This window comes from Micromesistius poutassou, assembly GCF_964030765.1.
Source record: "Micromesistius poutassou genome assembly, contig: SCAFFOLD_5968, whole genome shotgun sequence".
Classification (NCBI taxonomy): Eukaryota; Metazoa; Chordata; class Actinopteri; order Gadiformes; family Gadidae; genus Micromesistius; species Micromesistius poutassou.
The window spans coordinates 1-13,315 of record NW_028177656.1 but is presented as its reverse complement, the minus strand read 5'-3'; the positions used below and the strand labels follow the sequence as shown (position 1 = coordinate 13,315).

At 52.1% G+C, this 13,315-nt stretch overlaps 1 protein-coding gene across 1 annotated transcript; it reads left to right on the top strand.

Moving 5' to 3' along the window:
* Positions 1-9,384: 9,384 nt before the first annotated feature.
* LOC311375828 (IQCJ-SCHIP1 readthrough transcript protein-like) lies at positions 9,385-12,436 on the top strand (the record flags this gene model as incomplete). The annotated part of the gene is made up of 3 exons (XM_084490872.1): positions 9,385-9,590; positions 11,274-12,179; positions 12,404-12,436. Coding segments are annotated over exons 1-3 (951 nt in total), but the record flags the coding sequence as incomplete, so codon positions are not given.
* Between the last annotated feature and the right edge of the window lie 879 nt (positions 12,437-13,315).

Here is a 13,315-nt window from a genome sequence, read left to right as displayed (position 1 = left end):
CCCGCTGTCAGCCTGTGCTCTCGCCTTTGATTTCCTCCCTAAATCAGGCCGGGCGTCTCTCTTGTACGGCCACTTAAACCCCGGTCGTTCACAGGAGACGGTAGTCTAGGTACCAGGCCTGTGCAAAAACCTCCAGAGATGGGATGGCATTAGGTGTGAGTGGTAAATAATGTAGACGACTGTGAATAATGCATGCAGACGTTCCGCCTGTGTGTCCTATGTCGAGTGACGTAAAGCCGGGCCTGGTGGGTTTTAAGTATATTTCTATAGCTCTGTAGATCGCCATGGACGGTCTTCCACTGCCTCGCGCAACAATGAATGAACGCACATAGGGCCTCACAGCGCCGGAGAACAAAGCCAAAGGAAATAAAGTTGTCCCGGCTTTAACCTCATTCCAGAGAGTAATTGTACGTTCCTTTAAGAGGGGGAAGCTGAATGGACGGATATCTCCCTGTGACCGTCGTCCAAACCCTGAGCTCCCTCCCCTGTGGTTTTGGGGAAAGTGGCCTCGGGTAACAGGGTCGCTCCTCCCGGCCCTCAATCCCTCCCCCGGTCCCCACAGGACAACCTCCGCAGGCTGGGCTAATTGAGGAGATTACAAAGCGTGCCTTCCTTCCCCGCTAATTAGCCTCGGTGTGGTGTGGAGCCCGGAATGTAACGGGCCTGCAGCGGGCCCCGACCCTGTGCTCCGGCAGGCCGTTAAGACGAGCCCCGCCGCCCCGGTGACTGTGGTCATAACTTCATTAATGGTTCGCCTCGTTTTCTCCGACCGTGGCTGGCTCCTGCCCTACGGTGAGGCCCTGGTTGGGGGAAGGGGGGGGGGGGGGTGGGGGGCTCACTGGAAAGTGCCTGCGCTTTACGTCGTCGTAATATTGTTGGTTATTGTTGGTTAAGTGTTGGAGAAAATAAAAAATAAAAGCAACATTATTTGGTTTGGAGTCGTGCTTCACTCCACTCGCATCCTCCAGTTGTAACATCCTCCAGTTGTAACATCCTCCAGTTGTAACATCCTCCAGTTGTAACATCCTCCAGTTGTAACATCCTCCAGTTGTAACATCCTCCAGTTGTAACATCCTCCAGTTGTAACATTCTCCAGTTGTAACTTTGCTCCTCAGTAGTAACTTTATGAAGGAGTCACCTTCATGCTCTGATTACTGTCAGTGCACAATGGGCAGTGACTGCTTCGATTTCTAATGTATTAGTCATTTCTGACTAACACCACTAGAATCTGTGTCAACTACATCTACGTCGATTCCATTTCCCACCACCTCCAACAAATCACTCCGTCTTATTCATCGTGAGTAATATGTCATCTTTCCACGCGTGTGTGAGTGTTTGGTGTGAAAGTGTAGGTGTAGGTGTGTATGTTTGGGTCCCCTTTTGCATTTTTTTGGGGTGTGTGTGCGTGTGCACGAGCCCCGGCAAATGTTTATGTAAGTGTGTGCGCCTTGTAGTTATCGAAACCCGAAAGATTAACCTTATGCAGTGTTTATCCATGTAATGTGTCCTGTGAGCTGAATAACACCAACCTCGTTCCACTGCTTTGTATTCCCAGTCCACCGCCAGCTTTGCATCGCTCCATTTTGTCTAATTTACAAATATTTTGTACGCTGTGGATTTGCATAGCGTTCATTAGTGGCTTTGCAGGCCTTTGATGACTTTAAGATTGTACCTCCCTGTGAACCAGTCAGGACATTAGTGGCTGGTCTTCGAGCCATTAGGTTACAACACACCTGGGTTAGGTTGAACACACTATGTTGAACACACCTGGGTTAGGTTGAACACACTATGTTGAACACACCTGGGTTAGGTTGAACACACCTGGGTTAGGTTGAACACACCTGGGTTAGGTTGGGCTATACCTGGGTTAGGTTGGGCTATACCTGGGTTAGGTTGGGCTATACCTGGGTTAGGTTGAACACACCTGGGTTAGGTTGAAGTTCAACCTAACCCAGGTGTGTTCAACCTAACCCAAGTGTGTTCAACATAGTGTGTTCAACCGTTGAACACACTATGTTGAACACACTTGGGTTAGGTTGAACACACCTGGGTTAGGTTGGGCTATACCTGTATTAGGTTGGACCACACCTGTGCTCGCCGCAGGATCCCGGAGTGAGATGCCAACCCCTAGCTGCTTCCCCCTCATGCCCTGCTGATCTGTATTCAGTGTCAACTCACTCTGCATGTAAGCGTCTCCCAAAAGGTAATAGAGGGAGTCCATTATTCTCAATGGACTTCCCTGGATAAATATAAAAGGTTTGAATTGAATTTAAGATATTATAGTGCAGACCGTTCCCTGACGTGCCGTCCATGTTAATGATTCCAACAGCAGTGACTCCTGGTATGTCAGACAAGATGGCCCCTCTGCAATTCATTTCACACTTGGTTAGTGGCTCATATTATTGGATTCTTTCTCGTGAGAGAGTGTCGATATATTAAAGCCAGGTGTAAATGATTCAATACAAGTTCCAGCTAATTATGCAAACACACTATGCAAGTACTGATACACACAAACGTGTCAGCATTCTGAACACATGTAAAGAAATGCACACGCACGCACACACACACACACACACACACACACTCACACACGCACACTGCACACTTAAATTAATATTATTTAAATATTCACACACACACACACACACGTCCACATACAGCCTCCCACCACCACCACAGTATTACTGTAGTATTTCATCCTTTCCCTCAAGATCTGTGTGTGGTGAGCCTGTTTTGAATTGAGCGAGGCATCATTGTGTTTCTGTGAGAGAGATTGATAGGTGGTCCCAGTGGTTGTGGCCAGCCATTCTTTACAGCAGAAGGTCAGTTTTCCAGCTAAGGGTCAGTCCTCCTTTGTGGCCACCTGACTTCTCCATTCATTATAAATAGCCACATCCTGCCAGGCTGCAGAGGAAAGGTTGCGTCCGGCCGGCCGATGAAGGCAGTGAGCCGCCCGTAGCTCTTAGATTCTCCTGCTCCATTAGCTCCACTTAGAATGTGGTTCTACGAGGTTGAGAGATTTAGTCAGTAATTAACGAGGGGTGGTTATGTCCAGAATATATTTAGGAGTTATTTAGGATTAAGTCATTTTAGCAGATGTGTTCATCCAAAGCAAACCGATGCATTTTTGATACAGGACTTTAACAGGGGATTGGTAGAGGTTAGTCTTCTTGCTTCTTTGGCTGGGAAATCTGTCTGTCAATTTATGAAATTATAGCAAGGACTTCCTTTGCGAGAACTCTCTCTGGGGGTCCTAATGTTCTCTAGAGACCCCTGCAGCTCTGAGTCTCTGGTGGTCCTAATGTTCTCTAGAGTCCTCTGTGTCTCTGGTGGTCCTAATGTTCTCTAGAGTCCTCTGTGTCTCTGGTGGTCCTAATGTTCTCTAGAGACCCCTGTGTCTCTGGTGGTCCTAATGTTCTCTAGAGACCCCTGTGTCTCTGGTGGTCCTAATGTTCTCTAGAGTCCTCTGTGTCTCTGGTGGTCCTAATGTTCTCTAGAGTCCTCTGTGTCTCTGGTGGTCCTAATGTTCTCTAGAGTCCTCTGTGTCTCTGGTGGTCCTAATGTTCTCTAGAGTCCTCTGTGTCTCTGGTGGTCCTAATGTTCTCTAGAGTCCTCTGTGTCTCTGGTGGTCCTAATGTTCTCTAGAGTCCTCTGTGTCTCTGGTGGTCCTAATGTTCTCTAGAGACCCCTGTGTCTCTGGTGGTCCTAATGTTCTCTAGAGTCCTCTGTGTCTCTGGTGGTCCTAATGTTCTCTAGAGTCCTCTGTGTCTCTGGTGGTCCTAATGTTCTCTAGAGACCCCTGTGTCTCTGGTGGTCCTAATGTTCTCTAGAGTCCTCTGTGTCTCTGGTGGTCTTATTGTTCTCTAGAGTCCTCTGTGTCTCTGGTGGTCCTAATGTTCTCTAGAGTCCTCTGTGTCTCTGGTGGTCCTAATGTTCTCTAGAGTCCTCTGTGTCTCTGGTGGTCCTAATGTTCTCTAGAGACCCCTGTGTCTCTGGTGGTCCTAATGTTCTCTAGAGTCCTCTGTGTCTCTGGTGGTCTTATTGTTCTCTAGAGACCCCTGCAGCTCTCCGTCTGCGTGGTCCGTCTGCTCCGTCCGAGTTTACCAGCCATGTCTTCTTCCACGCTTCGTTCTTCTCGCAGACGTTTTTCACTTCGTCATTTTTTTTTTTGAAAGGCGAGTCGGTTGTTGTTTGCCTCCTGAGGGGGAAGATAGAGAGATAGACGGAGAAATAGACAGAGAGAGTACACTCCAAGGTCAGACCACGTGTCTCTCCGTTAGAGCTGGTTAGTTCCTGACAGGCCAGAGAAAGCTTCAATGCCTCACCGGCTGTCAGCAGCCGCCCCGTGTGTTTTAGACACCAGTGAGACGGACATAAGCAGACCAAGAAGTCGGCGGGCTCCTCTTCATTATGTGAGGCCCCGTTTTCCTTTTTCTCCTCCCTTTTTTTTTAAACTTTCAACTTTATCGCTCTATCACCGCTGGCCCGCCGTCATGTGATTCCTGCCAGATACTGTCTGCTCTCCGTCAGGAATAGAGACAGGGAGATGAAGCAAGTGTCCCATCCCCGTCTCGTCCCCAATCCCTCAGGATCGCCTGAGTCGGCCCGCCTCCTCCGCCGGGAGCTCCCGTTCACCTCCGGGTGATTGGCTAATCCCAGTGATCTGCGGTTTGATTGGCAGCGTGGCTGAACTACCTGGCAGTGCCAGAGGGATAAAAACAATAGGGAGCAGTGATTGATCAGACAGGGAAGGGAGGTAGGAAAGGGAAGCAGGAGGGAGCCTGAAGGGAAGCCGCGAGGGGCTGGCTGAGCAGCGAACTCGGTGCGACCGGCTCCCTAAATCAAACGTCCTCAAACCTGTCTTGTCAGAGGGGAGGAGACAGACGGCCATCGGTCGGGTGTCTTTGATGCCGCGCTGCGCCCCCGTCTTCGTCCGAGGGCGGCCTGCGCCCCTGACACGCTGCCACTCGTCTGGAAGAACTTAAAGGGCGAATGGATGCTGCAGCTAAACTTTATGTAGCGGCCTTCACTCTTAAAGGAATTGAAAGCGAATACAAAAAGACGTGTGTGTGTGTGTGTGCGTATGCATGTTTTTATCTGTGTGTGTGTGTGTGTGTGTGTGTGTGTGTGTGTGTGTGTGTGTGTGTGATTGCGTGTCTGCCTATGTGTGTGTGTGTGTGTGTGTGTGTGTGTGTGCGTGTGTGTGATTGCGTGTCTACCTGTGTGTGTGTGTGTGTGTGTGTGTGTGTCTTTGTCTGTGTGCAATGCATGCTTCAAATCAAGCACGGCCCGGTTGAAAATAACCTGCTGTTGACAAGTTGATGATGAGTTAATTGCCTGGTGAGGACTTCAAGGTCGTTCTGTTCAGAATCAAACTGAATCAATCCCAGAGCTGCTTCAACCTGATCCTCCTCCTCAAGGGCGTCTTGCTATCTAACCGTGCAGCAGTCCACCTCCCCCACCTCCCCCACCTCCCCCACCTCACCCACCTCACCCACCGCACCGCGATCAGCGCATGCAGCGTTTGAAGGCTTCCAGGAAGAGGAGGACCAGGGAGGAGGTGGTGCAGACCGAGTTGAAAGCAGTGGCTCATGGGGGGGGGGGGGGGAGAGGGGGGGGGATGTAGGACTGGGGAGAGCTCCTGCTGGCTCTCCATCGGGGGGGGGGTCTCGGTTTTGGGGGGGAGAAGGGGGGGGTGTCCCTACTGTACTTTTGAGTAGAGTGTGCTCAGGGGGGGGTCTTTGAAGTTCCGCTCATACTATCACATAGTTGGGCGTCTTTGTGCTGCGATTATGCATTCACCAGGCTGTATCTGCAGAGCCCGGCTACACATGAACCACTCTCTCCCCCACCCCCAGTACCAGATCAGTGTCCTCAAATAGGGGTACGCGTACCCTTGGTGGAACAATACCGCGAGGGCCACTTTGAAGGATCCAGGGGGGTACGGGGCGGGGGGGAAAAGAACAGAGTCCTTTTTGTTGACGTTATATTGGTTATGAACGAGTGTGAAATGATGCCAGCGTAATAAAATGTGTTGAATCCGAACACCGCCTTTAATAAAATGTAATTCAATCTGAATGCCGGTTCGTTTTTGTACGTGTTCGCACCACCCATTTGATGTTCATGCTAACACCAAATAACAGGCACGTACATTATTTATAATCTAGTTCGTTTTTTTTTTTCCATCCTCAATGTGTTCTGAAATGGTGAAGGGGTACTAGCTGAAAGAATATCTCAGAGGGGGTACATTTCTAAGGAGAGTTGGAGCACCAGTTAGATGACCGGGTATCTCTCTAGTGCTGCTGCTGTACACGGTCTACCTGGGGGGCGTCCTGGAGAGAGATGCTACACGCTCATCTGCTCATTAACGTGGTCTGAACCTGGATGGCTTTGGGTGAGAAACAGACAGAGTAGGATGAGCTCTCTGGGCACTTGGTTGACCCTGTGAGATCCATGGGTGCCAATGAGAGTTTCGCTTGTGTTGTTGGCGGGGGTTAAAAGGTTCCATCAGGCCGGGTGGATGGGTCCACCGCGTCAGACTCCACCCCCCCTGTGTCGCACCATGCTGATCACCAGCTGTTAGGATAACAGGGGTTTAACCACGGTATCACGTTGTGTCTTCATTAACCCCGCTCCGCTGTAGCCACAGCTGCAGAGTGTGTGTGTGTGTGTGTGTGTGTGTGTCTGTCAGTGTGTGGGTGTGGGAATCAGAGAAGGTCTAGTGCATGTGTGTGCGTGTTTGTTTGTCTTTGTGTGTGTTTGTGTGAGAGTCAGAGAATAGAGTGTCAGAGAATGTGTGTGTGTGTGTGTGTGTGTGTGTGTGTGCATGTGTGCGTGTGTGCGCACGCGCCTGTGTCTGCGCCTGTGTTTACGCGGTCACACACACACACACACACACACACACACACACACACACACAACGTGTGACGACCTTCATAAGTAAGACGGTCGGGAGACGACGGGCCGACGGCCGACGGGGGTCCGCCGCCGTGTGAGCGGTTCAGGGCAGGCCAAGCGGTTTGAAGCGGTCCGCGCCGCGGGGGTCGTTGAGTTCGCCTGAGGAGGTGGGCGTCCAGGCAGCGGCGGCGGCGGCGGCGGCGTTGTGTGTTCTCATGGAGACAGGCCGCCTCGCCGGGTTGCACTCCACACGACGCAAAACACTGGGAGCCTGGGGTTCAATAATTCACACGGAGGACTTCCCTCTCCTCCTCCCCCCCCCCCGCCCGTCTCCCCCGTTCGTTGTGTCCTCCCCGCTCACGCACCCTCGTCGCGGTGCTCGTCTTTTTTTCTTTTTGCTGATGCTTTCATCTCGTCTCTTTCTTTTCTTTCTTCGTCTCCTCTCAGTCGTCGTCTCGCTCCTCGCTCCTCTTTCATCTCGCTCTCTGTTTCTCTCCCTCCATCGCTCGTGTTCTCCTCCCTATCGCTCTCGCGCTCTCATCCTTTGCAAGGTCAGTGAGTGCAGAAGGTTGGGCTGGTATTTGTCGTCGCCTTACTCGCTCTCTCCAAGTCTCTCTAACTCTCACTTTTCCCTTCCTCTCTATCTCTCTTTCTCTCACTCTCCCTCCCTCCCTCCCTCCCTCTCTCTCTCTCTAACGCTCCCTCTCTCGCTCCCTCCCTCCCTCTCTCTATTACTCTCGCTTTCGCTCGCTCTCTCTCTCTCTCTCTCTCTCTCTCTCTCTCTCTCTCTCTCTCTCTCTCTCTCTCGCTCTCTCTCTCGTTCACTCGCTCTCCCTGCAGCCACAGCGGAGGTGTACCACGCAAGTCGGTGTCATGGTGAAGCGTTCTGTCTAGTAGCTAGTCTGGTCCGAGAGATCTCAGTAAAAAATACAAATAAAAACGCCCGCACGCCCAAGCAAGCAGCTACGCACTTGCCCGGTGTTAGCCTATATCTATATATTTATGTAGTTATAGATTATGTAGCCGAGTCATCCGATCTGCGACTGGAAGTATAGAATCCCGAACCGAGGAGCACAGTGGACTTTTATCGCGTTTGATTCAAAGCCGGGGATTGAAGTGGTGCGATTCTTCCTGAACTCCCGGAGCGGCGGTCTCGGTGGTCTCTGGTGTCTCGGGGGCGGGGGGGCTGGCTCTTCTCGAGCGATGACTGAGAATATTCCGCCCGGTGTCCTGTGATTCCTCCGGGTCGAGGCGATCCCAGCCCGGCTGCGTCCGTCCGTCCGTGAAGGCTTTCCAGCCGTCGTCGTTCAGCCCTGGGATTTATTCCATCATGTCTTGAGACGGGAAACATCCAGCAATATGATGACAGTGAGTATCGCCTTCGGGGAAACGCCGGTGGTTATCTAGGACTGACACTTTCTGAACCACGTTCCCCTTGCTTCCTGGTAGATTTGCTTCGGGAACGATGCATGGGTTTGGTGGTAACGTCCGCGTTATTCTTGTGTTGATGCGATGTGAGGCGGGCATCGGGTTTATTATTTGGTCTGTCCCCGTGTCTGTGATATTGGGCGTTTCTGTTCCCGCTGTAACCGAGGGATATTGGATTTCTCCTGTGACTTTTGGGGAGCATGACATCATTGGAAGAGCCCGGAGAATGACTCTGCTCTATGGAAGTGACAGCACGCGTAAAAAGCTCGTATTTAAACCAAACCCAGACCCAAAACGTCACGTCCCGCGGTGGACTGCGTGTTTTATGAGGCCACATACGTCCGCCCTGTCGTCTTGTTGGGAGATGTTATTGCCGGTATTAAGCGGTTACGATTGAGGGCTTTGAAAAGGTCGACTTTGGTAACTGGGCGTATGCAGGGTGCTTCAGACACCACCGAGCGATCAGGAGCGGTCTGATCAGGAGGGGTCTGTTCATCAGGAGGGGTCTGAGAGGTCTGATCAGGAGGGGTCTGGGGTCTGATCAGGAGGGGTCTGATCAGGAGGGGTCTGGGGTCTGATCGGAAGCGGTCTGATCAGGAGGGGTCTGGGGTCTGATCGGGAGCGGTCTAGTCAGGAGCGGTCTGGTCAGGAGCGGTCTTTAACGTGAACCACACCGGCTCGGTGTGCGGGGAGGGGTTGTGGCGGGCAGCTGTCAATTTGCATGCATTGTTTCCTAACAAAACCAGCCCGTAGACCAGCCTGTACGAGGGGTAATCCTGGTGCGGATCAAGTGGACGCACGGTCTCTCTTTCTCTCTCTCTCTCTCTCTCTCTCTCTCTCTCTCTCTCTCTCTCTCTCTCTCTCTGTGCGTCTCTGTATTTATCGCTGTGTGCGCCTCTCTCTCTCTCTCTCTCTCTCTCTCTCTCTCTCTCTCTCTCTCTCTCTCTCTCTCTCTCCTACCAATCATTACGCATGTGTGAAGGCTACGTTCTGGTAAATGATCGGCGACTTCTCTAGGACCGACCATGTAGTACCATGCTGAAAGACGTCGCTCTGCGGGCTAAACGAGGCGGTCTGAGAGCACCGCTTGGTGGGATCGAAGGAGATTCGAAGCTTTGCCGCTGACAACTTGGTCGCTAGATAATGTTCTGAATCCGGTAGTCGTAGTTGGACGGGAGCTATGTTAAAAGATGACCCGCCGGTGTCCAAATAGCATCGATCTGTGAAGTGGCACAGCGCCACCGGCGTTCTCGATGAGTGCATCGGTAAGATCGCCTTGACCACATCACACCCATGCTCCGTGTCACGTGTTGCCATGCGTGCACGGTTTATTATAACCACAGCTTATAGGGAGAGGGTTGGAAGTCTGTGGTCATTAGGCCTACTTCATGTATTTCATGTTGTATTCTGCCGGTGAGTTAGATAGTCTGTAATAGGGAGAGGCGATTGCAGAACACATGGCCATTAGTGTGGTGTGTGGGCACGCAGGCGCGCTTCGCTGCCCCCTTCTTCTCCCTCCTCCGACGTCAGCTCGTCGACATGCACAGTCCGTCAGTCAAGCGAGAGTCAATTTTAGTAACACTGGTGTATTATTAACTGAGCCAAACATTACCGCTGCCCGGCTGCAGAATTAAGGAGCGTGGCAGTGGCTGTGCTCGTGTGCATGAATGCAATAACTTGGTCACAGTATATGTAGTGTACCTTTATCATAATAAATGATGTAGTAGTACGTACTCCCATGTTCTGATTTGTTAATGTTCAGCGAAAAGAGAGAGCATGCATGGCCTATATCTTTAAACAGCATCAGCAGCTTGCAGCGTCTCGGTGGAATTGAGTCATTTCGAATTAGCCGGCTCGGAGACGGCCTGCACTGGCCGGTCTTTGACGTCAACAGCGATCATCCTTGCAGGTGCTGCGAGGCCGACTAGGCTGTGTCTTTAGACTGAGTCATGATATTATGATAGCTGGTTCCTAACAAAACACAAATCTAAGATGTGAAACGAGGATTTGTTTGACGTGAGAAACCTCATGTATCCCTAGGAAACAAACGAGTATTTGTTTGGCAGGACCTTATTCCATCCTGACTAAGTTCCATCCTGACCCTATTCATGTGATAAACCATGTGTTGATTCCCTTGAGCTAAAACAAAATCCTTGTAATATAATTATTATGCAACCTATATTTCAATCGTCGCAAGCTTTGTGTTAATCCGTTTTCTTGTTCCAAAGAACACAAAACAGCGTATGCATGCCAGGCCTAATCACATCTGTCTCGGCGGTTGTTAGTATGTTTCTCTGTCTGAGGTTCTGATTGCATCTGTACAGTTATTGGACGCCAGTGGTAGCCTCCGGATCTTTGAGAACATAATTAGTGTGATATGAATCTAAAGAAACACACACACACACACACACAGAAACACATGTGCACACTCATTCCACTGGTCAAATGACAATATATTAAGGTAAAATACGTTTGGAGGATTAATAAAGGCGTAATAAAGCACAGGTTATATTGCCGAAAGGAAACCGTTGGGGAACAGAGCAGAACTTCCTGTCTGACAGGAAGTGCTTTGTGGTCACTGATCTCACACCGCAACGTTTATGTGAGCAATTGTGTATGCACACTTCCCTAAAATCCTGCTTTTTGTCTTTCTCACTCTCCCTCTCTCGCTCTGCTCATTCTTTGCACTACTTCCTCTTCCCGGCCTCTACTTCCTGTCTCTCTCCCTCTCTCTCTCTCTCTCAATCTCTCTCTCTCAATCTCTCTCTCTCTCCCTCTCTCTCCCTCTCTCTCTCTCTCCCTCTCTCTCTCTCTCTCTCTCTCTCCCTCTCTCTCTCTCCCTCTCGCTCTCCCTCCCTCTCTCTCTCTCTCTCTCTCTCTCTCTCAATCTCTCTCTCTCTCTCTCCCTCCCTCTCCCTCTCCCTCTCCCTCTCTCTCTCTCTCTGCAGGATTACCGGGAGGATGGCATGGACCTGGGCAGCGACGTGTCCAGCCGCTCCAGCTCAGAGTCCAACTCTAACAAGGTCACGCCTTGCTCCCCCTCCCTGGACCTGGTCCCCCTGGAGGACTTCAAGTCCTCCCCGTCCCTGGACCTGGAGACCCTGGAGGACTACAAGTCCTCCCCCTCCCTGGACCTGGAGACCCTGGAGGACTACAAGTCCTCCCCCTCCCTGGACCTGGAGACCCTGGAGGACTACGAGGAAGACGAGGACTACCAGGAGTACAAGAAGAAGGTGATCGAGGAGTGGGAGAGCGAGTACGGCGAGGACTGCGCCTCCCCGCAGCCCCCCGGCCAGGAGGACCGCCCCTCGCCGGGGGTCCGGGGGTCCGGGCCCGAGGGGGTCTCCCCAAAGACAGTCAACAGCCGGAGCCTCGCCGAGGAGTTCCAGGACGTGAAGACCCCCCCGCCGCTGCCCGCGCCGGGGGGCCGCACCACCACCACCTCCTCCACCGCGGGCGGTGTCCCCGAGGAGATGAGACAGAACGGCAACCTGATCCTGCCCCGGTCCGTCCAGCCCCACTCCCCGCCGGGGGCCCCCCAGGGCCGCACGGGGGCCGCTAAAGCCAGCCGCCACAGCTCCAAGCAAAGCCGTGGAGACCGCGGCGGCGGCGGCGGCGGCGGTCGAGGTGGAGGTGGGGGTGGGGGTGGGGGTGGAGGTGGAGGAGGCCGTAGAGGGACTGGGGACGGCCGGGGGTTGGGGTACAGAGGGGAGTGCGTGGAGGAGGAGCCCCTGCCCACCATGGACTGGGCGGCGCTGGAGAGGCACCTGGCGGGCCTGCAGTGCCGCGAGCAGGAGAACCAGAACCTCAACCAGATCCACAACCACAGCATGGGCAAGACCAGCTACACCTCGGTGAGTCCTCGGCGGCCCGCACACCGCCGCGCCGCCCCCCCCCCCTTGTGTGTGTGCGCGCGCGTGTGTGTGTGTGTGTGCGTGTGTGAGCATATTTGAGCACTTGAGTATTTGCGGCATGTGTGGATTATACGACCGTTGCGTCAGAGCCAGAGGCCAGAGGTCATGGGCAGCCAGAGACCAGCTCCCTTCTCGGGTTGTAGTCCCCCTCTCTTTCCCTCCAGTTCCCCGTGTTCCGGGGGGTCTTGCATCATGCTGTAATCCAACAGTCATCCGAGTCAGATGGACCCGGGATACATGCGAGCAGGTCGGCCGGAATAAATCAGCGGATTAGCGGGTTAATGTAGCGCTAAGCTATGTGACCTCGCTGTGTGTATTCGAGCTAGGGGCCTGGCAGTACATCCTGGGTGTCTGCACGGTGTATGCACGGCTACGCAGCTGGAGAACCCTAATCAGGGATGTGATGGCTGTTGGCTGTCTGGACTTCCTGAAATGCAGCATGCTGGCAGGAAGTAGAGACATTCCTACAGCTTTGTTTTGGCTCAACACTAATCGGACGTATTGTTGTTGTTGTTGTTGTGGTTCTGATTCTGGTTGTTGTGATGAAAGTGGAAGTGTAGATGTTGCTTCCAGACTAAAATGGAAACATTGAAAACGATTGGCCTTGTTTTGTTCTTTCGGTTTATTTTCACGGGGAGTCAGTGTTGTTGTCGTGTTTGATTCTCGCCAGCAGAGGGCAGTGTTGGGTCGTAAGTCAAAGCAGCAGAGCGCCAGAGTCACGCTATTTTAAACCCCAACCCTGACTAAGTTTTCAGAATTCCACTTGTTTCCCTGGCCGTTGGCCAGCCGTTTGGCTCAAGATACTTTCTCAGCACGTTGTTATAGAAGTCACTATCTACTGTCTACTGAGTGTGGTTTCAGAAAAAAACAAAAATTGTAGGCAGCCAAGACTCAACTCCTACACAAGTTCTAATCTGAGAATCTGTAAAGAGGAATGTGCGCGTGGAGAAGAGACAAAATGGCGATGGTTTCCTTTGACACGCTAATGCCAAGACCTTTCTTCCTCTGTGTGCACACAAACAATGACCCCTGACAATGGCTTTATTGGTCCTGTGTTTGTGTGTGTGTGTTGGCGG